The sequence below is a fragment of the Photinus pyralis genome, unplaced genomic scaffold, assembly GCF_008802855.1.
Source record: "Photinus pyralis isolate 1611_PpyrPB1 unplaced genomic scaffold, Ppyr1.3 Ppyr1.4_LG7, whole genome shotgun sequence".
In the NCBI taxonomy this organism is placed as follows: domain Eukaryota; kingdom Metazoa; phylum Arthropoda; class Insecta; order Coleoptera; family Lampyridae; genus Photinus; species Photinus pyralis.
The window spans coordinates 5,519,190-5,545,775 of NW_022170738.1; the positions used below are offsets into that span (position 1 = coordinate 5,519,190).

Sequence of the window (26,586 nt, forward strand, 5' to 3'; positions counted from 1 at the left end):
TTCGTTTTTTTCTCTACCCGAAATCAGTTATCAGTTGCGTTTTGATAAAGTGACTTGGTTGAAATGCATCTTCAAAGGATATGTGTGTTGTTATTAGTGCTTCATTATGTCACCGCGGTAAGTGTTTAGCTGCGTTTATGATAATAACCCAATACGCGATTCTATAGAACCCGGCTACAAACGGATTGGATAGTGAAAACGCGATCGAGGTAAGTCGATACGTATTTTCGGGTGCATTTTTACAGTTTTCTTTAGGATAATGATATAGGGGACCACATGGGGATACTCACGAAGTGTTCCTTTGATGGCGGATTTACCTCATTGATAAATTGCGCAGCTTCCAGAGCTTTGAAATTGATACACCATCTAGCAAACTCTGAATCCTTAGCGGTATTACCTGGTGTCTCCTTAGTCAGGTACCAAATAGTTTTAAGTTGGGCAAGAATAACAAATGATTTCAGCAACAAGCCCGTATCCCAAAGAGAGGCGAAAGAGCTAACCGATCTACCCCAGGATCTCTCAGATAGGACTGATATAATATTCGATCATTTATTGCAATCTGCGGGGCGAGTATTCTCGGGCCGCAGCCTAAAAATTGACATTCCCGAAATTGCACCGGCAACTATCGCACGATCTTTGGATGAAGGTATCTCTTCTTTGAGATCGATTTTGGATCGTGTGTAATTTGCAATTTTTAGCAAGAGGCAAGAGCAAAAAGGGTGGTGGATCGTCGATTATGTATTTAGTCGGTGCTAAAATACTACTACTTAAGTCGCTGTTGATGGCAGTGTTAAAGTTCATGTCTATTAAAGCACTGATATTAGCAAAGCTAGCGTTGGTGATATCGCTCGTGTTGGCCGCACAGACGTTCTTCGGGAAGGTTAGTGATTCTCCATGTGCTACTATTGGACTAACGATGTTCTGTTTTACAGAGTAACGTCGTGACGCCATACTTCTCAGGCTGGGGTTCCGGGTGGAACAGTGGAAGTGGTCCCGCTTATGGAGTACCTTCGACGTGGACTACTAACAGCATAGGTGGATGGAACAGTGGTCAATACCCATACGCACGTTCAATCAGCGTGGACAGTAGTGATACACAAACAGAGGCCCAAGACTTAGCGTACGCGAATCAAAAACCATAACCTCCCATTTATCAACGCTTTATTATTTATTGCTTAATATTAGTTCTATACAAATAAATTAAAAATAGTTAAGTGCCAGCCTTGGGGCTTTGTCTTTCTTTTCGACCTTTTTTTAAAGAGAGGTGTATCCCTAACACTGGAGAAAGTGATGATGGCACCAAGGATCTAAAACTCGTTCTTTTTGTTTTCAGAGATGCTTCAACCTCAATATAAAGTGAAGTGGTTTTTGTTTAATTCCCTAAGGAAGCTGGTAGCTTCTTTCCGTTTTTGTAAAAAGTTATATGTTACAACACAAACACTCTGAGATACTACTCGTAGATAGGCACCGATATCCTCTCCACTATATTTCATACCTACTATATCTTACTAAACGACTCTTAATTCCTATTATTATCATACATGAATTATACGTATGTTCGATTCCATACAACGCTGATTTCCTTTGTGATAAGTTAAATTAATTAAATTTGTTCTCGGTGAAAGTAAATAGCGGAATTTCTGCCCTTGTGTAAAACGTAGCTATCCTCCTGCGGTTGGAGTCGCGAATAAGCTTCGAAGATTCACGCCCAGTATATTCACCTCTGGAAAATTCGCCCCCCGAAGATTCGCTTCCAGAAAACTCTCCACCGGAGTATTTGCTTCAAAAGTAACGTCACAACCAACCCCAGTTCTCGTAAGGCTTGTATTTCAGAATTATTCAACTAACCTATTAATACTCCTGGTCAGAAATAGGGGTGAAAATCAATCATTCTATTAGCACATATGGCCTTAAAAATTGTTTATGTTCAAATTTACCTGTCGGTACTGTCGGTGTAAAGCAGTGGTGCTGGTCTTGGCCCAATAGTTGATGCAGGTTTTGGAACAGCACTCAAAATTTCGTGCGTGGGAATGGTACTGTTAGGGATATCCCGAATCTGAAAAAAGCTCTTCTACGTACGCAACAGTTGTCGCTTCTTGATTTGGTAGGGCATATCCTTCTGGCCATTTGCTGAAATGGTCCATGGCCCCCAAGATGTATTTGTTTCCAGTAGCAGCTTCTTCTTCTTCAACTCGTATTTCAATCTACGACGGTCCAAATATATTTTATTCACATTTTCATTTATCTACACGTTTTCATCAAGGGCGCAGATTAGTGGATGTGATGGTAATCGAATTTATCACTTTTCATGGAAAATAGTACTTAGTAATTATTATCATTTGTGTACTTTTATTAATTCATAGAACACTAGACTCTATTCATTTTAAAAAGGTAGCGGTGATCTTCACTGTTAAAACACGAGTCAGTATTACGCTTAAAAATAAAACAAGTGACGAATTTTGTAGGCTAGTAGTTTCTGTTGCCAACTAAACTGTCAAACTGTCATTAGCTGTTAATGTTAAAGATCCAAGCGTGTAATCGTTTGATTTACTTCTGTTCCCAGTGCAGGATATTTCTACTTTACAATAATTTAGTGCCGTTTTATATTGTTCCTGTGTGTGCTTATCTTCAAACACAGCGCCATCTGCTACCTTCTCATAATGAATGTAGTATAGTTGTACTATATGGTCTAAGAGTATAGTGCTTTTATTAAAGCCGTAATGACATCCAAGTAGCCATGATAAATCTGTCATAATGACCCTGTCGTAGATTAACAATATAATTAGCGGAATCAAAATTAAAACTTAATTGATGGAAAAATGAATAAAATCACAATGAAGTAAATATATGAACTAAATTTATAAGCTGGCGATAGCTGCAAAGACAAGCGGAACGAAACGGCAACTCGAGCGCCACCAAATAATGCCGTCTTGCCCATGGTCATGGTCGGCGGTAAAAGCGGTTGCCGCAGATAACCTCCTTCAGAGAAAACGGTACTTCCAGGGTTCGTATGGCCAGACTGCAGACGAAGAACCTAAAAGCAGAATTACGGTACACGGCAACACATTAATTTACCTATCAGGAATACCAGCGATAACGCATACACTAATTAACAGTAGCTACGGAAAATCAAATGCAGGTAAAGCAAAGTAATACCTTCCTTATAATTAATGGAATGCAAAGTGTCAAACGTCTACCTTTAGTTGAAATGGTACGTGCAATGATTAAAAAAAACAGTATATACCAATTCTCTATGCATTCACGACGAAAATCGCAAAAGAGCCCCTTGAAGGAACGCACTTGGCTTTGTAGACTTCAGCAAATCGAGAAGGGTATCTAAGAGCACCTCTTACGATTCTCATAACGTTTACTGCAACAGAACGACTAATTACACTTATTTGATTGGCCGGATTGAAATTTATAAAATCGGTAGTCCACTAAGTTTCATTATTGTTATTTGTAATTTCGGGTCAATCGCAAAAGGTCCGTGATAGGGTTACAAACTGTACGACCTTCTATCCTAGTTTTGAATTAACTTTGGGAACTATAATCGGTTATTAATGAATGAAAGGGAATTGAATTAATAAAATAGTAATTTCTCCACTGCGTCCCCATCCCGAGGGCTGTCGGTCTCTACAAAAATAATTTAATTATTCCTACGGGAACGGATCTAAACGGCGAATTAATTAGAGATTTTGTTAACGGTAACGGCGACTGCAACACTCTAAAAATTAAAGCAACAACCTTTACCTTCAATCTTCAATTCCTAGAAGGGAAATATCTTGGTCCAGAAGTTACAGTCTCATAATGAAGCGCCCAAATTAAAACACTTCTAGATACCGGGTGTTCATTTACGGAGTGATCACAAAATTGTTTTATTACAGGGTACCTGTTGGAATCTGTCTTGGTATTTCAGAGTTTCTGCTCTCTAGTATCATTAGCTGTACAATTGTGATTGTGCCATTATCCATCTCCAGAAATCCTCTAGACGTAACAAGTCTCACTGAGACTGAATACGCCTTAAGACTGGATCGTATGAAGGTACCTTTTTCCAGGTTGGCCATTTTTCTTACATTTTCCAGTTAATCACTAGACGTCAACCACGGTTATCTTGTGAGCCGCGCGTGTGATGCGACTTGGATAGCAGTTTCCGGGGCATAACTTACTCACTCCTTCCGATGGACCCGTTCAAGTTTTCCCTAGTTATTGTTCACTGGGGGCGGGAGGGGGGTTGGGGAGGGGGTGTGGAACTGGTTTGACCCTTCATGGTACTCTAATGAAAGGTCTCAACGAAGAGAATTAATTTCTACCAACCATACTCCTCCTCCTCGACCCCTTATCGTGACCGGATATATTGCCATATACCTCCAGAACGGATTGTCGGAAGAGGGTACTCGCAAAGGGCGATTGGGACGTCTGGAAGAAATATATCCATTGGTGATGTCAAAACCTTAAGAGCGAATATCTCGAAAACGGTTTGTCGGTTTGTCTCAAAGGCAAAATGGAGTGTCGGAGGATTTTGAATGTATGCCAGGCGGTCTTTAACAGTTTCTGTGTAAAGAGCCTTCAACTCTTATAGCCTAGCCACTTACTAACCTATTTCGATTTAAAAAAATGCGCTTTATCTGCACAGGAATTGTGCACGATTCATACTTGTTTATCGAATGCCGTTGGCTTAACTCGATTTTTTCATACCAGTAGTTTCACACGGCTCGAAGTGAGACGATCTTGGGATAACAAGTAGATCATGTGTTATCATTATTGTGTGTCATCTGTCATGTGTTATTGTAGATGGCACATCACTTTTTTCGCGTTCTTCAGAAAATAACATAAATTGTTTTCGTAGTTCATCGCGATTTAAGCTTTCATTACATTGTCTAATCTTGTCTTGAGCACTTTGTATCTTATCAAACGTCAATGGTTGTCTATTTATTTACAACTTCAGGGTTGAAATTTTCCTCAGTTTTACTATGCCATTCAATTTCTTAGCAAATATTTCCATTGCTATTTTCTTTTAAAATTATTATTTAATTATGCAACATAAACTGTTCTCTGTGATTATGTTTATTATTTCCAACAAGAATGGTACGTAACAAGTAAGTATTTTACAGTTTACCCCAGCTTAAGTTATGAAGTTCTTTTTCTTCCTTCAAAGCTAAACTTGTGGTTTTATGTGAAAGAAGAGCACCCAACAGTTTAGGTACCTACTTGTTACTATAACAATGGTGGATCATTGATGATTAATTACTTTGACTTTATCCGTTAAAACGTGATGTTTCCTCATTTTGTGGATCAAGTAAATCTGGGGAAGCAAAGAGTTTGATTTACGAATGATTTTATTCAGCAAGATAAAGTTAAACAGAAGCAATAAATAGTTAAAGTACATAATTGTGATGAAAAAGGAAATATCTTATGGTTTAAAGGACCTTGTGAGGTATTTAAAAGCACTGATCTGTATTTAAACAGCAAAATCTATGTTACACAAAATTTGTGTCAAAAATTTCGAGGTTGCAATTAATATGTGCCTGTAAGGTGAGCTCCACACTGCATCGAATACTAATTAAGTTGCGTAAACAAACATTTTATGAAAGAGAATCGAAAATTACAAAAAGGTACACGTCTGTAACAGAATTTTTTGCTTATCCGTGTTATACTTGAATATATTTTCAGCCCCTCCAAATTACTATTTTGCCAATATAAATCTTCAACTCTTTGATAATCAATTACTTTTATTGTCATATACTGTACTAAACTAACGATGTATAAGACGTTATATATTTTCTTATCAGTTGTTGTACTGGTTCAGTGTGATGGTGACGATATATACAAGGGGTGCGGTGATAGTATACAGTGTGCTGAAGAAAATCTTGTTAAAGTGGTGGATGAGTTTGACAGTCAGCCCTCGATTCAGTTAATCGGAGACTACGTCAGCTTGGAAAAAACGAATGGGGATGATTCAACGCCTAAAGGTGAAGAGGGAATATTTGATCGAATCATACGGTATATGGGCCAACACGAGATTAAAATTAAACTGTCTTCGCCCGATGAAGCTCGAAGTGCTATGGAAGGTAAATAAATTTATTAATTTTGCTATAAAGTGATCGCGAGAACACAAAGATCTTGTAATTCTCATTGCGATATTACACGCCGATTGCAATACGTGCTCCATCTAACGACAGTTTGCAACATGTCTTGTGCACTACGATGGTGGTACATGGAATTAGTAAATTTTAGTAATTTAGGTAGGGTGCGAGAGAGTTTCTTCTTCTGGTTCAGTAGCAAAATACCCAACTTTAATTAAGGTAATTAGCTGTTTTATTTTTGATATTGATACAAAACCAGACCAGATTTAAAAAGGATTTAATTATCCCCTCAGTCAATAGCACGGAGATTTTTAAAAATACCAAGCCAAAATTGTGCTTATACATACTCATCAAAACGCTTAGTCTTTCATTCGAAAAATGACTATGGCAACTCTTTTTCGTTTGTCTTTAAGTGTTACTAGTTCGTCAGCGTCTAGTAAAGAATTTATTCCACACTTTAGAGTGAATCCCCAATTAAAAGTATGGGAGTGCAGTAAGTGTAAATTATACTCAAATGATCTAAATACTGACTTCTGATTCGGGGAGGTAAAGCGCTGCATGCATTTTGGGCAATAACTTAATCGTTTATAACAATAAACTAATTACAGTCATGAAAGATTAATATAACGTAAAGCTCAGCGAGTTGGAACTTTAAGTATCCTCGATTTTTCATTACTTTGCGTGGTACCGCATCCAACTGTAAACAATGTAATGATGAAACATGGAAAATGCGAAAGATTTTATAGCATATTTGTAATTAGGTCAATTATTTGAGGACGTAAGGCTTAAGGCGGTAGTGAAGGTACATACATCATACTATATAATAACGGCCTCCTTTCCATTGATCATCCGTATTTTTATCGAAGAATTAATCCAAGTTAATTAGTTGTGTGTAATTAATTAAAAATGTGGCACGGCAGTATTTTTAAATGTAGACCGGCGTCGGCCGGCGAAAAGAGGCAAAAGTGATATTTAGTTTTAAAAAAATTGTAAAAGTTGATCGAAATTTTACTTTCTAAATACCATAGCACTCCATTTAGAATTAAATGTACAGATTCTTCTTTTTGGCAAGGATTTAATTGTGGGAGGGTTTCCGAGTTTTCCCTACAATTATCAAAATTTTCATTCATGTAAGGTTGGTAGGTAGTGGATGACCGATGATCTTGATGGGGAAGCATGTATCATAGTCGTGTTATTAACTTACTAACCTACATATCGATGTTTCCGGATGTCCGTGACCGCGATCAAGGTAACATTTCTTCGCTACTCATTTTCCCACCTATACACACCTGTTGCCTTTAAAATTCCAAAGCGGCGATGCGTGCATGGTTAATGTATACAGAACTTCATTTAAGGTCATTATGATTCATGTCGAAATGTACGGATGATCGTTTATATGCAAATTATTTTCTGGGGTTTCTATTTCACCTTTCCAAATAAATAGAAGTTCCGTCCTTGAAGGTAACCGTAACTGACCAAAATTCGTATGTCGAAATAACATAAATTTCTTCATTTGCATACCGAACTATCCTACACAAAAAACTGCCATTTTTAATGCATTTGAAAACTTGTGTACAGTTCTATATATTTTCATTTTTATATCCACATTTTTTTGTGATTTAAACTTCGAAAATTATTTGTTCGTTTTTATATCCATATTTTGTTTTCTTTATTTTGTTTATTAATTATTATAATAACTGTCGACTCCGTTATGTAAGAAACATTTATCATTTGTATAGCGGCGAGTCCTTTTTGTCCACATTGACTCCTACCTTTGAATATAAAGCTCTTACAAACACTTCCACTTTATTTCCTCGAGACAGTGTTTTTTTCAGCCTACTTTCAGCCTAGAACTATACAATTCGGTTATGTTGGTTGCCTAAAGCACCAAATATCGGGGATTAATTTATTTATATTAATTCTATGTCGTTAAGATTTATGAAGTACCTATGATAAGTAATAAAAATTTTATAGGTGGTTTGTTGATATTTTTGTGACGAATCTAGGTTTCAAGCAGCAGTACCCACCAGCACGACCTCATACATAAATATGAAATCTATCAATCAACCTGCACAATACAATTCAATTTTAACACGTTAGGCATTTATGCCCCTTTTTCGTATAAGATCTATAAGCTAATTTTCAAATATAAGCTAATGGTTAGGTTAGCGTTAGGCAGGGCTGCTCAACGTTTTTAAAGGGCGGGGTAAACGGATGATTCAGTCATTTTTGGCGGGCCACTGGCAAATGATCCTAATTGTAAAGGGTGTTTTTTTAGCGGTGTAGAACTTTAAAATGAAATACAACACAATATTTATTTACATAAAAGTTAGGAAAATGGCACATTACTGGTGTGGAAATATTGATTTAACTTCCGCGTCAAATAATGTCATTTTTCTGACGACTTTGGTATTAAATTTTACCCGAAATCGTATTTTAATATACAATTTCAATTTTTATATAGAACTGTTGATTAATTAAGCTGTCAGCGATGGCAGGAGTCATTATAGACATGTAGCAATGTAGGTAAAGTGACAGGAGCGGCCGGTAAAGTCATAAGCGACAGGAAATTTAGTCTGGTCTGCATCTGTCATGGAAAATAAAATTTCCTAACATAATGACATAATAACAAAATGAAGGTTTCATGACGATTTTGGGTAAAAACCAAACAGTTACTCTTTGTGGATGTAACGGAGTCTCTACAATGGCTTCTGGATTTTATTCACTCCAAATCCGGAAATTTTGTTTATTGACGTACCCTTTCAACGAAAACTGGACCTAATCGCTGAACACAATTTTGTGGTGAAATTTAGGATCAAGAGCAATCTTGTTTTCGGCCTATTTACCGAATTTTGCTAGCGTTGTTCTGGCGTAAGTCCGTTGATGGTGAAACTGAACCAAATCAGCTGTCATCTGTCAAATTGACTGTTCCTAAGGATCTACCAACTTAAAATATGTGTTCGGAATGACGATCTGTAGTTGGTACCATCCTGTAAATCTCATTCTTGATGTAAAAAACCCAAAGAAAAAAATCAAGGGAGTGAAGTCCGGCGATTTTGGCGGCCACGACCAATCCATGACTCCGGAAATTTAAAAAAAAATAATTTTCAAAACTGCAAAGCGGTCACTCGTTATAACATTGACGGCAACCATGTTGGTTGCAAAACAGTTTTAAATGTTTGTGGTGGCAAAGCGTCACTTCAAGATTGTATGTTAAGACCTCGAACGATTCCATCTGAAACTTGCTCTTGCTCTTGTTTGTTTTTGATTGAGAAGATAAGTTTCTATTTAGGTTTGCGTAGACCTACTCTTGAACAAAAAACGGTTTTTTGACTGATTGAGACAGAGACAGAAATATGCAAAATCATATAAACCCATACAAAGCGTTTAAAAAAGCGGCAGAGCACCTCGGTGTGACCCCACGGAGTCATTGACCCATTTTCAATTGGCTTGTTACATGTGGTCTATTTGTGTTAACTGTGCAAAGTTTCAACCGAATAGGTTCAAGCGTTTGGCAAGGACAGAGAAGCGTGACCCCAAGGGGTCATTGGATTTGACTAATTTTCAATAGGTTTATTACATGTGGCATATAGGTTATCTGTGCAAAGTTTGAACCCCCGCAAGGGGTCATTCGATTTGACCCATTTTCAATAGGCTTATTACTTGTGGCATATAGGTCAACTTTGCAACGTTTGAACTAAATCGTTCCAAGCGTTTTACAGTTATCGTGTTCACGGACATACGGACACCACCGACTCCCCTATAAAGCTTGCATCGCTTTGCTCTACCGCTTAATAAATCAAGAAATTTCGCAAAAATAAAGGTTTAGTAATAGTTCGGAACATAGTATAGTATATTGCTATGTGCCTCACGTAGGGCGCCAAGTAAAAATACGCTGTGCTATGATGAACGGTCTCTAAACCATCTATTGGTACAAGCACCTGTCCAGCTAGCTCAGATAAAACACAGTTGGGTTACGTTGCGCTAATAAGCCCCCCAGGTATGATCATGAAATTGATAGAAATGGATAGAGGACACCTTAATTACATGTTATCAGTTAAAAAATTTGCGGAAGAAGCCTTACATTTTCCACAATCTTCATTCAAAGTTCACTTCATTTCGTCGTAAGTGAGGTTACATTACTCCAAATTTCATGATTGTTTTTCAGTTGGTACTGGTGTTCTTAACATTCCTGAGTGCCAACTTTAGTTAGTTTCTTAAGAGGTTATGTTATTTTTCCACGATTTAATTAACTTTAAACAATGATATACAATGTTTTAAATTATACCATAATAGCAGTAAGTAGTTCTCTACATCCTACATTGCTAAGCAGCGATCCATGGAAAATGCGAGTGATGTTCCTTCCCCTCTCGACCGTATTGGGCGGTGGATGCTAAGCGTCGATTCATATGAAACATGCAGGAAGTGTCCGGGTTTCCCCTCTCGGTGATCGATACCAAGAAATTTTTGCCACATGCAACCTTCTCTACGACATCCTTCTTCCCTAATGCATTCAAGTTTAGACTGTATAAGCTTCAAAAAGTGGTGTTATTAAAATGTCAGTCACATGGAAGTGTCGCTTATTTGGTGTTTAAGTCGAACAAAACCTAAAATTGTATTGTATATTATACCTGTTGTACTACTTTTATTACATTCTCTTAATATACACGTTAAACCCAACATATTTCATTTTAGTAGACGAAGAAGTTAACATAACCTCCTACAAAAATTTACTGTCACCTTTGTTTATTAGGGGAAAAAGAGCTGTCACATAAAATTTTTCAGTTTCACCAACTTAAGAATTACAAAATATACGTAAAATAACACCAGATTTCCAGAAAATGAGGTGAACTTTTAATTAAGATTGTGGAAAATTTAGGTCCTCTTCCGCAAATTTTTTTAATCTAAACGTGTTATTAAGGTGTCCTCTATCCATTTCTATCAATTTCATGATCATACCTGGGGGGCTTATTAGCGTAACGTACCCCACAGTTGCACTAACAAAACCTTTAAAAGAAATAATTATAGCTATACTAGGGCACGTCCAGCCCCTGCCACGACCAAAAACCTCGATATTGACGTAAATTTAACGAGCAAATACGCTTGCGCTTAAACCCACTTAACTTCCGCGATAACATGTGCTTCCTACATTTACCGTTAACAATAATTGGAACGCTCATGCAGAATGTCGGCCATCGTTACTGACGGTGCCAAAGTCAAACACACGTCTGCCTCTCGTAGTTGCCTTTTAATTATGTAGCGAGGGGATTAACGTAGAAACTTGCACGCTAGAGACGTTTGTAACGCACGAAACACTATGATAAATACCTCCTAGTCCTAACATGGCGAATCCAAACATCTCTTGTAAAATACACAATCGGCTACAGAGAGTAACGGTGGTGTCGTTTGGCATGCGTCTTTTTAGATTATTATGTGGTTTTTTTAATGCAAACTACTTTGACATATGCCTGGCGGAGCCGCCTCTCTCAGAATTTAGTCAACCTGTCGTGGGGATGTGTCTCTGGTAGGTACTAACAGTGGCGCATGTCCACCACTTTGTTGCCATTGCGCTGTGTCGTGACATATGACAATGTGGTGAACTTTGTGGATTGGGTAAGTTTGGGGGGGGGGGGCTAACTGGGTGCTATCCGACCCAAAAGGTTAATAATAATAATAATAATATAGTATTTATTCCATAGACAAAGTACGGCCACAACTTCCTGCTTCCTGGTTGATGGCCTCACCCCCGAGCGTTCTACTACTTCCTGCTACCTCCATCCCACGCTGCATAGCGAGATTCTCCTGTAATCGTCTGTTCCTTGTCGTGACCTCACTTTTGGGACCGAGATCTGCACTGTCTCTTGCCATTGCTTGGGGACCTAGTTCCTGGTCCATACCTCTTGAATTAATTCGTGTAGGTCCTTTAGGAGCCATTCTGAAGCGTATTGTAGTAATTCGGCCTGGACCCTATCCTGCCCTGGCATTTTCCCCTATTTCAATCTTCCGATTATCTCCATCATTTCTTCCAACGTGAGGGGTGGTGGTAGTAGCCAGTAATCGTTCTCCTCCAATAGCTGGACCTGTGCTTTTTGTTACTACTTCAGAAGCTTCTCCCATGCTGTCATTGGTACGTATTTTTTGGTTCTTCCTTGTTTCCTCCTTTTGTTTTTTCTAATGAGCTTATACACTTGCGCATTCCTTTCCATTGGGCTAAGATTGGCGATGTTCTCTGCAAACCCAGCAAACTCCTTAATCTCATGTTGTTCAAAGGTCTGTTTTTCTCCTCCCTGACCTCCCTCAGCTCTTTTTTTGCTTCGGGTTTGTGCGGGTTTTGCCCAAACCTCTTCGGTGCTCTTCTGTGGTTGTCCATGGCTTGCTTTCTGTTCGGTGACATGGGAAGCTGATGCCCCCTAATGTTTTCTCTGCTGCTTCTTTAAGTGTCTCGGCTATCCTGTTCCAGGATGATCCCCCTTCCCACCTTTTGATGCCTGATCTCGTCCTGCCCAATTCTAATAAGTCTCCCTTTTCTTCTCCCCTTTCAGAAGTCTCACATCCCACCATTCAGTTTTCCCACTTTGCTCCCTATCATTTCAACCAGTAGACTCGGGTTCAACTCCCGGAAATTATTTTCTGCGCTTGACTGCGTAACTATAGCCAACACAGTAGAGTTGGACATTAGATTATTTGTAGGTTTCAGATTGTCCTCTAACATTTTTTGAAATCCAAAGTTACACAAAATGTACTCTAAAAGTTACTCCTTGTAGCCGTTCGGGAAAAATATAGGTTGCTATTAAAAACACGGTTGTGACGATATTCTATAAAATTGACATGACATCAGAGCGTGAAATTGTAATAATGCCATGGAAAAGCATTGTGTGTTTTTTTCGATGATCGTACGAGATTGGCACGAAGGTTCAATTAGGTAGCAGCAATAATTATCACAAAATGGGCACAGAAGTAACTAATTACTTTCCAGTCTACACTGTAATTTAATGAACTCTTAAACAATATTATGATTTTAATCAAGAACTGAACATCATTTACCTACCAAGCGTCCAGTTTTGACGCCGAAACGATTGCAAAGACGCAAATCAAACACTAGAACTTTGAACTTTCCATTTATTTAACGAGGACATATGAACTTCTAACGGAAATTGACTGTTTTACGAAAACAGATCGCAATTTCCCTACTACTAATTACCAATTATTCGACACGCTATACGAAATTGGTTCATCTCTAATACTCCGTTCCGATCAAATAACACCTTACATATTGTAATAGCATGATCAATTATGATTACAACTGTAATGAAGGAAGTTGTGGGGAGAACTAAAGTATGTCAGGTAAACCAAAATCATTTGTTAGAGGTAAATACAACATATTCATTTTATACGTGAACACAATTAAGCACTTACTCCAAATCAAACCTCTATTGCAGGAAAAAATTAATGTAAAAACTGTGTTTGATTTGTACACAATGGTGGATACGTAATAATAATGATCGATACACACATACTATTAGTAGGTAAATAACTGGTTAGCACCTTCAGGTTAATGATACGGAAAATTAAATACCATTTCAAATAAAGTGGCACAACATTTCTGTTTCAGGGTAATTATGTTGTCGGTCAAATACAAATTTTAATTTTGGAACTCATCCTCTATATGAATGCCTTTAATAATTCTGCCAGTAGTGGTGGTGGTGTGATCATTATCCTTAAACCGTCTGTATTTTGTAACAACGGGTCTTATTGGGACCTAGATATTTCGATGAACGGAAATTTATGTTTGGCCCACTATTTTACCGAATCCAATCTTGTGATCCGGACCCAAAATGCCGTCAAGCGAATGCAGTATACATCGGGTTTGGTGAATCAAATTTGTACGTTTTCACTTCCCTATAACTTCCTCTTGTACGTAATAAGTGAAATATAAGCATTTTATACAATACACAAAGCATGGATAATTACAGTTCCGTGGTGTTCTTTACATTGCAATAGGTTTTTTTTTTGCAATAAAGGGGTTGATTCCCCCGTATTTGAATTAAAATATTGAAAGGAACCTGAATGTTTCGTGCAAATGGTGGAATGGTCCACGGCTAGCTCTTTGTCTATTACACAAACCAACTTCAAATGAAAAAAATAATTTCTCTACCAAATCCAATTCTAATAGGTTCATAAATAACAGAATTCATGTAATACAAACGGCTTCAATGTAAAACATCTAATTTTCCTAGAGAATTGTTAGGTCAATTTAATATAATTTACAATTTTTCTTAAAGATTAGCAAACTTTAATGTTACAAAAATAAAATACCGGTACCTAATATAAGAAAGTCCTTCTGCAGATGACGATGTTCATACAAAATAAGCTGGGGACGGCTGTCTTTATAGACAGTATTTCGGACATACTCTACCTGCACCTTTACTTCTATAACTTCTCCAGGGAATCATTGCTCTCTGGATAAAATTTCTTCGGGCGTTAACTTATGTTTATATAAATCGCTGGCGAGTAAGGTTTTCGTTCCATATAGTTTTCTGAACTTTTTTTTACATAGTTTGGACGTTTCCATTCACACCAAAGAGGAAACTGAGTAAACTTTATACAGCCCATTTTTTATTAATGTTTTGATTCTCAAAAAGGAATTTATTGTTTCACTATCTGTCGGCTCTTCGGGCGCCTTTTAGGCTTTTTTATAAATCGATCGAAATCTCGCCAATGGAATACCGTAGAACTTTCGAGTTTGCGGCATTATATTCGTACTATCGTGGTATCCTGCATCGCATAGTCTGAAAGCTGAAAGCTATTCCGGAAGTTGATATAATTTGTGAATATGAAATGTGTTAAAATAAAGAAATAGAATATCATAGTGCGTGTATGAGTGTCAGTTTTTTCGTAAAATAGTTGTCCACTTTTAATTCACGAGTATGTACGTAATTGTTTACTCTTCCAACAGGTTATGGGCTGCACGGTCAACTAATTACTATAAACAAATATTGCAGTAATTTTCTACATAATTCGTTGTTGAATCTTAAAGTGTCATCGTCTTCTTACCGTTTGAAACTCAGGGCCGAGAGAACTTTTCCGATTGGAAATTAGCTGTACAGGCATATTTGGAGCACAAGGATCTATTTAAACACATTGTAGGTAAATGAAACACCTGTCGAGGTAGCTTTATGGAAAAATTGTGGAAATATAATGGTTCGATGCAGGGAATTGCTCTTGATTCGATTCGCTTGATGAATAGTGAATGAACCGAAGCATATGTACGGAAAATTATTAGTAGTTATCATTAGATATTTCTGTTCCCGAAAAAATAGCAACTTCTGGTGAATCCTGGAACGAAATCTTTCCGCGGCCACCTACGTGGTTGCTCTTTGGTAATTTTTTACAGAATCTTTTGAAGAAATAACTTTACTTTGGGGTGCACGGTTGACCCTCCGTAGCCCAAACCCAAATGAATTCAAAAATCTCTCCGGGATAATCCCTAGCTATTCTAGTAATTAAGTAAGCCATTTTCCTTAATCGCTTTGTCCCCCCCGAGATGTACAAATTAGACTGTTCTTCAAGAAACTCACTCAATGAAATTCTGCTGAATTATACACTTACAAACGTAGGCGATGCTCTCATAACTCCAACAAAGTCATTAAAAGCTCAACACGATACATAAATTAAATACCTAGAATTTTGATCATGAAACTTTAATTGCAAACCCCGAACTTCCCTACAAATCTTCATTTACCAAAATTTTGAAATTACCAAGCCTATATTTCGACCACCTTGTACACTCCCTGCTAATAACCACGCGCATCTCTAAAAATGTCCAAAATTTCTTAAAAGTTAAAAGCTACCGTTTCTTCATTTGCGCTAGTTCCGAATACGTTGCCCAGCACCTACTGTAATTCTCTCTATGAATATTGCTTCAATTTTCATAATTCTCTTGTGTCTCCTGTGTAGAGATATTAGCGTTTTCTTCTTATTTTTACTAATACTCTGGCTTTCTTCGTCTCGTCTTCTTTTCCTTGCGCTGTTCGCTTGAGTCGTCGTTTCTGAGACGTCACACTTTGCGTTAATGTTAGATATTTCGCAAAATGTATTCATGGCTAGCTCACTACAATTACCTTGATCCAATTCCCTTAGTAAAACTGGAAGTATCTGTGTCTTAACCTGAAAATAATTAAAAAAATCAAAATATGGTCATATATAGCGATACTTTGTTCATTCGTCGATTTAAACCTTCGTCTAAAGCCTTCAGACAAGTAAATCCTAGATTCATTAAAAAATCTCGAAACGGAATAGTTCCCTCTTTACAAAACAATTGAAAATTTATAATTTACATCTTTTGCTCAGTTAGAAGACTATTTCGTTATTTAATCTTGAACTGAAAAATGAACTGTACTCACTTGTTCTAACCGAGATTTTATTCCGGTTTAAACAACCTAAAATTTCACTAAACAAAATACACATTACCTCGTATATAAGAAGTCCACACTACCCTCTAGTCATCCAACCTTGGAAAGAAAGGCTGGGTGGCCTTTTAATTTTGATCCGAGAAAATGGAAATTAGCTCCTGGAAATGGAACCCGGGCTTGTATGAGAATATGAATTGACCACTTAAGCCATCTAAACGGATGTTTACATGCGTAATCTGAACAAAATATTCCTTCCTTACTGAGTAAATGGAGCTGGTTTTAACTTTTCCGGTTGCGCAAAGTTGTGAAAATTCGTGCGGCTTGAAGGATAGAAGACGGATTCCTTCTCCCTTGGAAGATCTTCTAATCGCCGTAATTTCACGGCGCCCTTATAACAGCGACTCGTGATTTCGAACTTGATCTTTTTAGCCCATTTTCCAACTCATGTGAAAGGTGCTATTAAGGTCACTTTCTGCGTCCGTACGCCCGTCCGTGCGTCCGTCATATGCTTTAACTACTTCTACAGTTTTCAAGATATTTAGTTCGCTCTTTTTCGGTAGCTTATAGCTCTGGAAAAATCTTGACGATTATTTTCACATGCACAAACTGCGCAAAGTCAACTTTTTTATTCGTAGAGATATTTTTTTGAAATTTTAAACATCAGGCGTGCGCATGAACCAAAGCATGAACCGACTACGTAATACTAAGTCTCTTATTTTGACGAATATTTAGGCCTTAAGTTTTTTTCTTTTTAGACATAAATAGTCCATTATATGACCTTTTGGGAATTTTTCGTATCATAAAAATTAATCTCTCGATTTTCGTTTAAATCCACGAATTCAAGTGTCATAAATGAAATTCCAGACCTTATAATATCGCAGATTCGTTGTTTCTCATTCCCCAAAGCGACTATGTAGCGCAGTGGTAGAGCGTTGATCTACATGGCCCGAGGATCGCGTTTTCGAACATGGGCTGGGGCAAGAATTTTTCATCTATGACAGAGACAGGGAATTTTTTTAGATTAGTTTCGAGCATTCTGACGACTACTTCGAATTAGGTTTTCTTGCGGTTTTGCTAATTGGTAGGGTAAATACCCGAGTAGTATACTCGTAGAACAACTTAAGACCTTCTGCAGGGGCACCCCTAAAAAGCATTATGCAGGTTACTCTGTAATTGGGCGAGCTTACGGACCTTTAAAAATGTAGAATTATTACCTTTTTTCAATACCCACCTTTCAATTTGAACACCCTGTATATTCTCCCTCTGCTCAATACCTATAATTGCGAAACCCTAACAAAGTTCAACATCATTAAAAAGCTCCCGTTACAATATCATTTACATTCTGTGGATATTGATGTATTTTATTAACAAGCGACAAAAACCGAGTTTATGATTTTGGAGTTTCTGTCCGTCCGTTCGTCCGTCCGTCTGTGTACCTAAGTAAACGCTTTGACATATAAGGCTCACATTTGGTACAAAGATAGACTTATGGAAGAATAGATTAGAATTTCAGCCTCTAGGGTCCCCCAGTTGTGACAGTGTTATAGAATTACGCGGGTTTATGTGTAAATAAAGACGGAAATACTAATTCATTCATTCCAACAGCTATAATGATTGAATGTATATTGCCATACGTGTACCATATTTGGGATCTTTGTAGTCAGCGTGACTTTGCTGATTGAAAGGAGTATATTGACTCGTTTTTCAATACTTATATAATTTCTAATTTCACGTTTAAATAAATTCGTTACAGTTTATCAATATCAAAGATCACACAAGTGGAAGGTAATGGTAAAAAATGGTCTGAATGAATGCAGCAAGTTAGAAATTACTTTCCTTTTCTAATAACCTGTAATATGTAGGTACAAAGGGCATGATTACAGCAATATGAAAATCTATATTCATCGCAGACTATACCTACTACTGCTCTTCTCAGATGGAAACCCTTTCGCATTAAGAGGCAATCTAATCTCCACGCGCCTGTATGTGCTTTTCAAATTAACAGATATATTATACTGGGTGGCTAATTATCCAAAGCGCTGTTGTCAAGACGATTTGAGATAAATCGTCTTGAAACTTTCAGAACTAATAGCATCTTGTGCATCGAGCATGTAAATTGTTTGTCCTTTTTTCTGTTGTTCTGTTTTTTACTGTTATATGTCTGTTAAATGTTTAAAATGAAAATTGAATAAATAATAAATGTGATACCCTTTTCATAATTCTACGTGAAGTTTTATTGTTTCAAAAAAGTGCCACCGTAATTTTAAACTTTCGAGCAGCTGCTTAAATTCAGAGAGGGTGTTAGAGGATTTGAATTGGAAAATTAAGAATAAAACTCTCGGATTTTTCCGAATAGTTGCATAAGAAATAAATTTATTCCATACTTAACACCACCTATACTTATGCCATTTCCTTCCTAGATGCTTATAAATTCGTTCAGAGTAAATGCATTTTTTTGCAAATATCACCAAAATACTCGAGTAAGCTAAGCACAAAATTCACACATGGGAAATTGGAAGCATTTCGTTTCCTCCATATTTTACCAACAGTTATTTAACTAAAGAGTCAATAACTTAATAATAAGACTTCAACGTTACGGAACATTGCGCGAATGTTACTTACTATAGTAATTATACGTATCACTCTACAATAGAAATCCCTAATTATAATAACTCGTTCTAATTATTAAGAATACTAAAGTGTCTGATAATTTAAGAGATCAAAAACAATGTTATTCGAAGCGTATTTAATTTATACTTATGTTTACTGTACCAACACGCGAAAGTAGATTCGCTGCAAGAATCCAACGTGCTGATAACTCGGCAAGAAATGATAGAAGTAGGATGTGAAAGGAATAAATCGAATCCAATTGAAACTAACCTTGAATTAAATTACTCTAGTAAACGTAATGTCAAGAACAGTAATTACGCAATTAATTTGTTTCAGAGTCTCGGAAAAAGAAGTTGAGGAAGTGGTTTATGCCGCTGTTGCTGTTGTTGAAATTAAAGGGGCTCGTGATCATTCCAGCTGTCCTTTTTGTGATCGCCCTTGTGGCGTTTAAAGGAATGGGGGCTGGTCTCATGGCCCTTTTAATTTCTGGTGCCGTTGCACTGAAACAGCTCCTGGATACCAGGCACAGCAGCTCGTCGGTTAGTTACGAAATTCTACCCCAAATCGCTGGCCCGCATTGGAGTCGCAGTGATGCATTGAATACCCTACTTCAGTCTTACCAATAATTAAAATGTTACGTAATTTGTGTATAAAACTCAGAATAAATATTTATTTACGACGTGTTTAAAACGACAAATTAGGGGCAGGAGAAAGTAATTTACATTTATAGTTCGCTTTGCGTTTGTTTTTTAAGATAACTGAATGATGGTACCGAGGATGGTACGTTTAATGGTTGACTAACCAAAATAAAACATCATAAATTGATCAATCGAGCACTTCTCTTTTTTTTTGTAATTCGACCTGAAAGTCGCATATTTGCGTACATCTCTTCCAAAAACGTAAGTTTGAAATGTGGGGCAATTGATACAAGCATCCATAAAATAGAGCAATAATTTCACCTTACTTTCGCATTTCTTTTTTTTTTTCGTTAACGACTACTCAATGCTCATTATACGGTAGCAAGGTTTGATGCACAATTAGAAAACGTTCACTCGCCTAGATGATTATTTGGTCATCAAACTTCCTTTCCTACATTGCAAATAATGTAACAGTTATTAAAAATAAAGAAAAACATCTCGGTGATAGTAGTCCACTGTAGAACTGCTGTCCTGCATATTCACTGAAATTAACGCCCTAGCAAACAGTCACTTAATGCTTACATTTACTTCTTGCTCCACTAAATACATTAGACGATTCATTTGGAAAAAGGGGAGAACATTTCGTATTTTTACTCCAGTTACTTGACTATATATACAACAGTTTCGTAGTAATCTTCAGTTTATTACCTTATTGGTTGTCGATTTAGAAACAAGAGACGATGCGCGCTCGTATCCAGTATGTGTTGTTATTTACGTTAGTGGTACTTAATTACGTAACGGCCGATAATGCAACACCTACACCTGACCGAAGTGAATTTAAAAAGTCGTTATCGAGAGACTGTTCAAACGCCTATACGACCACCTGCCTGAAATTGGATATTGTTTCGTGGGTTGATAAGCTAAATGAAGATGACGATTACAGTGTCTTTCCGGGTATCAGTGTAGTACGTGAAAATGGAAGTGCACGCGCAAATACAGCCGATATCGTCGCGGAACTGGCGAGGGAGTTTCCAAATGACGCCGAGGCAAGATTAGATGCATACCTTCTTAGAAAAGTATCCAATTATCTGAACAGTCATTCCTTGAGGCTGAAACTGTTTGATAGCGACGCGGTATCTACTGCTCGTGGTAAGGGTGGATCTTTCGGGGGCGGCGGCGGCGGCGGCAAGAAGGGCGGTGGTGGCATGGGAATGCTTCTGGCAGCTGCAGCTATGATGAAGGGTACTTTAGGAGCACTAGCTCTCGGTGGCGTCGCCGCCCTTGCCGGTAAAGCTTTGATGACAGGCCTAATTGCACTTATGCTTGCTGGCATCGTTGGATTAAAGTCCCTGACCAGTGGAGGAGGGAAGACTACGTACGAGATAGTATCAAAACCAATTTACAGTCATTCTAACACGCATTCCGTGTCCCACGAAGAGCATGGTGGTCACGGACATGGTGGATATTCGTCGTATGGACGAAGCTTCGACATGCCTCTACCTTTGGGCCTACAACCCCATTACCAACCTTAAAATAGTTGAAACCAAAAATTATTTATTAATTAGTTTCCGACTTAAGTATTTATTAAATTAAATAAAACGATTTTATCTTGTTTTCTCAGATATTGTGTATTTTTTTCAGGGAAAAAATTGTCCAGGTTCTTCGTGATTTTTGTTAATGCTGGACTACACAAATGTTACCTTACCCAGAAATACATGTGTATCTAATTGAAGTACTTCTGTCATATCGTTTTATAACAAGAGACTACATTTAGTTATAATAAACGACAGATAATTCAATTCACAAATCTTAAAAACTAACTTAGTTTTGCGCAGTTTACCGAATACGTGATATAACAATTTTATGTATAATCAACTTTAACAGTGCATGACCACTGGTCCAAGCCAAAAAAAAACAGTTTTTGAAACGGCACGCGTCCAAATTTTCTGCCACTTAATACTAAATGTAATCTCCTGTCGTACAGAGACTTTAATGTAGATAGTAATGTCCGTAAATTTCCTCCAATTACTTAATTTGGCAATAAAAAAATGCTGTTAATTTTAGGTGCTTTCTGTCTAGTTGATGCGGCTAGGGACTACAACTACCCGTTGATAGTTTAACCGCGTGTGTAAAAAGATAATTCACGAAAAAGAGAATATTCTATAATCGATCAATTTTATTTTATTGACAAACTTCTATTCATTTCAAATCTGTTACATACATACTTGATTACTATAAATGCATCTTTCTTCATACTCCCACCAAAATTACTAAAAGGTAATTTTTAAAAACATTACCAAATTAAGAAATCTAATCTAATTCTCATAATTTAACCTATCTGGTTTTCTAATAACTCGACCAGCTTTCGATAATACCTTCGTGACGTTTTCAGGTTTTGCAACTCTACAATACCATCGGCGACCACGAATATTTCTGTTATTCGACCGATAGGCCACGCACCGCTTTTTTATTATCCGACCAACAGGACAACGTCACCACCTTCAAACGTGATATCATTGTGTCTACGCTCTTATCAAATTAACATTCAATATATCCTTTTTCGAAAACGATGACGAAGATCATTCATAGTCGTTGACGCAACCTGTTCTTTTTCTGGCCCTTTGTTATTCCGCAATATCAATATCCTGGCACTCCAACTTCCATACGAACTCCCTGTAGAAACAAGAGGGCGTCCATCGGAGTAAGTCATCATTTTCAAATACTAAGTTACAGGGTCTTCCATTATAACACCTTGAACATCACAAAGGAAGTAACCAGTTCTTCATAATTCAAAATCGAACGAAACCAAGTACACGTACAAGCATTCTTCCCCTTGGTCCTCACTAAACGCACAACCAACACCGAACCAAGGAGCAGAAGGAGGAATTCAGTATCCTTTAATCTTTGAACAGATGTTTCCTTTTCATCCTACCCCACTCAAGTCCAGCAAGAAGTCTATTAGCTCCAACGAAAGTGGTTCGCTTGTCGTATAAATCACAGATGTCGAACCATTTCTTGCGACAAATTTTCTTAACTCATTAAGAATGCTTTTCATGTGGTTAGATTTGTCACCAATCTAAGTGTACTGCCGATAAAACAGCACACGTATATAGAGCTACCCAAACTTACTGGCGTTTTTAGATACTAGGACCAGCGTAGTCATCCTATGATTTTCAAAGGGATGAGCATCTCTAACATCGATTCTCTGGAATGGTGCCATGATTGGATCTGGCGCCTTTTTCCCTCGAAAACGTCTACATCTTCACGCAATTGCGAATCACATGTTGTATTGGCTTTTCTACCTTTTAAAGATCCAAACTTCTCCTAGTGGGACACGAGTATTGAACTCCTGCGTGACACCTTATCTAAATGTTCCTCATGAATAAGTGCATCACAACCGATGTATTGAAGGAAGCAGAATAGATCGAACAAAATAATCAGAATCCTTCCTCAGTTGTTATCCGTGTTTTAAACCTCTAATAGACGCCACTAGTATTTTCCTCCACATTAAACGGAAATCTTTATTTTTATCTGTAACACTTCTTTCTGAACCATAAACATAATTTCTGCTCTGCAACCTAAGTTCCTTCACTGTGAAGAACTATTGAATAAAGTTATTATGCGCGTAGGCAGACGACATATAAACCGCAATCACCATAACCCATAACTATTACAAGTTTATTATAACTTGAAAACTTACACTTCGTAGGAAAATACAGGATCTCATCCTTCATCACCGCATTAAACGCGTAACATCCTCTTCCTCTCTTGTTGAATCTTCATCTTCATTTTCGACATATTTATTGATGGGCCATTGTTCAACATCTTTAAGCCAAGCTGGTCCCTCCCACCCTTTTGATCCAATAATGACGAGCCATCACATCGCCCACGAGAAGGCAAATCCGCAGGATTCAAGGACCCAGGAGCAATGTAGCCATTCCTCTGGTTCAGTGTTGAAAGGATCTTTTTTCAACCTATTATCCTAGCAAGGTTCCCAATTATCGTTACGTTTTATCCAAGACAATGCGTCGTAGAATCTGGTCCAGACGTAAAACGATTAACATCAATCCAACTTTATGAATTTTCCTAACAGTCTGACACCAGTCTTACTACCATTTCGAAGAAATCAATTCCAACCTATTAATGGTTTATATCCTTTTAAAAGGAGCAACTCTGGATTTGGCCATCAATAACGCTGTACCATTCCTGTACCGGTTGATTTTCACTTCGAGAAACTGTGGCAGCATATCACTTTTACTTGCGTCACAAAATGTAAATGAGAGTCAACATTTGTTTGTTGCCTCTGCAAGCCAACGAGAATTTCCTAATAAATTGAGTAACGCAATATCATCGTTCATTTAAGGAATTTCTCGACACTTCGATGACACAGATTCATCCACCAGTTTTGAACTATTTCCAGGTTTCTGAAGTAGTAACTTTGGTACTCTAACGTCACAGGAGCTAATATTCAAGCGGATCAAAATATTTTAGCTAACTTCAAGACCAAAATAATTCTTTAGTGGTAGCCTTTTCACTCCTTTAACGTTCAAACATGAAAGGTGTCAGACCTTCGATTCCACTTTCATTCCAATACGTTATGTAATACTAGCTGTTCGAGAAAATCATCACGTTACTTTTCCCACATTCGAAGACAAAATTTTCGCTTCTGCATTAATAGCGTTGACTCGTTCTTGATTTCAATGTATTCTTTCGACGTTATCAAAACATGCAACTACTATTATAAATATAACGTTTGTTTTAATAACCTTATCCGCTGTTGACCTAAGATGCTGATCAACTCTTTCCAAATGGTATTCAATAACTGCAGATAAAAGGCAATGGACTACAGTTAACGACCTAAACACGAACGCTATGTCCGATAAATTTTCATATCTGAACATGTAGATCTCCCCCCAGAGAAACCGTAGGCGTTCGAAACATCTTCCTTAACTCAATCCCATCAAAAATGCTTTTTCACTCTCAGCTTGTTGCAGCGACTGACTTTTTCTAAAGCGTAAGGGAGGTCAGGAATAATTCGAGCAGATTGGGGCCCCTTAGCTAAACATTGATTAAGACTTGGCGCGCCACCTCCACTACAAACAATGACGCGTCAAATACCGGTTCGCAGCTTTGTGTGCTCTGTTTGGGTTTGTAACAAGGTCGGTGGTGGTAAATAATGACAACTTACACATTCACCTTTTTACTTTCTCTATTCATCAAGGTTTAACCATTGTTTTAAATACGCTGTTCGTGTCCATGGTATTCCGTCTGCTTTCAAACTTTTGTGTCGCATTTTCTAACCTTCTCTCGATCGTTCACTATCCCTTGATAGGTCTGCCGAAAATGTTCCCGCACTTGGTCATCCGCTTCGGCCTTGTTAGCTTTTCAAACAAGGGATCGTCAATACCATTTTCTATAATCCCACAAATTTGTACTTGTGGATGACAATTTGGCATTACGTAACTATCATACTAGTAGAAGACCATCTCACCACAAGTTTTTACTTTCCACAACAGTCCACCCTAATAGTGGTTCATGCATTAACGCGCTTTCCTAATTGATGCAACTTTCCAAGTCAGCAACTTCCCATAAATATCACTCCAATCAAACTTGATTTTATACTTCCGGGCTACCCTGACGTCGTCACTACAATCCAGTTCATGTAGCCCTCTTGTGTCCATTGGGCTTTTAATAGTTTAGGAATTCCCACCCACAAATGTTGTCTCATCGTAGACAGTCAAAATGACATTTGAATTTGGAAGACAACTTTCCAAGTAAGTTTAATACTTTTTGTGCGTTTTAGAAACTGTAAAGATGCAACCTCCAAACAAATATGGAAAACGTTATTTGCAATTTTACTACCCTATTCCTAGACGCCACACTTTTCCAGAATATATGAGAATTGCGCCCGCAGGGTCGATAAATTGCACGCACTTCCTTAGATTATTTTTTCCACTAGGCACTTCACACGAATGTTTGTAAGAATTACATCCCACACTCATCACACGACTCCCATACCGTAGACAAATTTCTAAAATCCTTATCAACCTTCCCTGCACTTTCTACCTCTGTGTGCTATCACTCTTCTGGAGATCAGGACATAAATTACATAATGTTCTCTTACTCAATACATACACTTCACTCGATATTACAAGATTTTTTGATCTATGACAAATCGTCAGGCAAGTAAAACAACGGTTTTGTCCTCTTTAAGCTTCTGTTTTCTGTCTTCTAGTGACACCCTTGTGCGATGAAACAATCTTGAGTATCGTGACTCTTTTTCACAAAATCCACAAGCTTTTTAACCATTTCCAAGAGTGTCGTTCCATTGCCGTAGGATTTTCTCAACTTTTTCCTGGATACATTTTTACTTTATTCGAAGGATTTGAAAGCCAACCAAAACCTTCTTGAGCAGGAATTCGTTTTTCACCTTCAACGTAAGAACTGCATAATTTAATTCAACTTATTGTGGTTTTGTCAGCATCCTTCCACTCCGCACTTCTTTGCCATGCTTGTAATATAATAGCGGGCAGACAGGAAAATCCACCATCGGATCAACATTGCGTCATATTTGTCTGAAGTTACTTTTAAACGACTCCCATGCACGCAAAATGACCACCAACTGGGACATAAAGTTTGAACAAAATCATCCTGTTTTTTTCCAGTTTTGACTGACATTGTGAATAATTAATTTTAGCATTTCACGGCACACACCTTCAACCAAGAATTCTTCTCTCCCAAACCTCTCTTTCAACGCTTTTACGCATTGGGAAATAATTCTCTGCAAGTCTGCAGGAAGCTACACACCAATCCATGGGCACGGGACCCATCTACCATCAATTG

At 37.7% G+C, this 26,586-nt stretch overlaps 3 protein-coding genes across 3 annotated transcripts; all 3 read left to right on the plus strand.

Annotated features, from left to right (window-relative positions):
• LOC116177491 lies at nt 1-1,220 on the plus strand. The gene is made up of 6 exons (XM_031496478.1): nt 1-117; nt 168-209; nt 256-416; nt 462-646; nt 699-880; nt 933-1,220. The coding sequence occupies exons 1-6, from the start codon at nt 64-66 to the stop codon at nt 1,140-1,142; spliced, it is 834 nt and encodes a 277-aa protein (XP_031352338.1). The 5' UTR covers nt 1-63; the 3' UTR covers nt 1,143-1,220.
• A 1,562-nt stretch (nt 1,221-2,782) lies between these two features.
• On the plus strand, nt 2,783-19,731 carry LOC116175546. The gene is made up of 3 exons (XM_031493711.1): nt 2,783-3,139; nt 5,790-6,068; nt 19,442-19,731. Exons 1-3 carry the CDS (start codon nt 2,923-2,925, stop codon nt 19,729-19,731), a joined length of 786 nt encoding a protein of 261 aa, XP_031349571.1. The 5' UTR covers nt 2,783-2,922.
• Nucleotides 19,732-20,462: 731 nt separating this feature from the next.
• Nucleotides 20,463-21,802, plus strand: LOC116177165. The gene has a single exon (XM_031496054.1). The coding sequence runs from the start codon at nt 20,484-20,486 to the stop codon at nt 21,273-21,275; it is 792 nt and encodes a 263-aa protein (XP_031351914.1). The 5' UTR covers nt 20,463-20,483; the 3' UTR covers nt 21,276-21,802.
• Nucleotides 21,803-26,586: the final 4,784 nt, after the last annotated feature.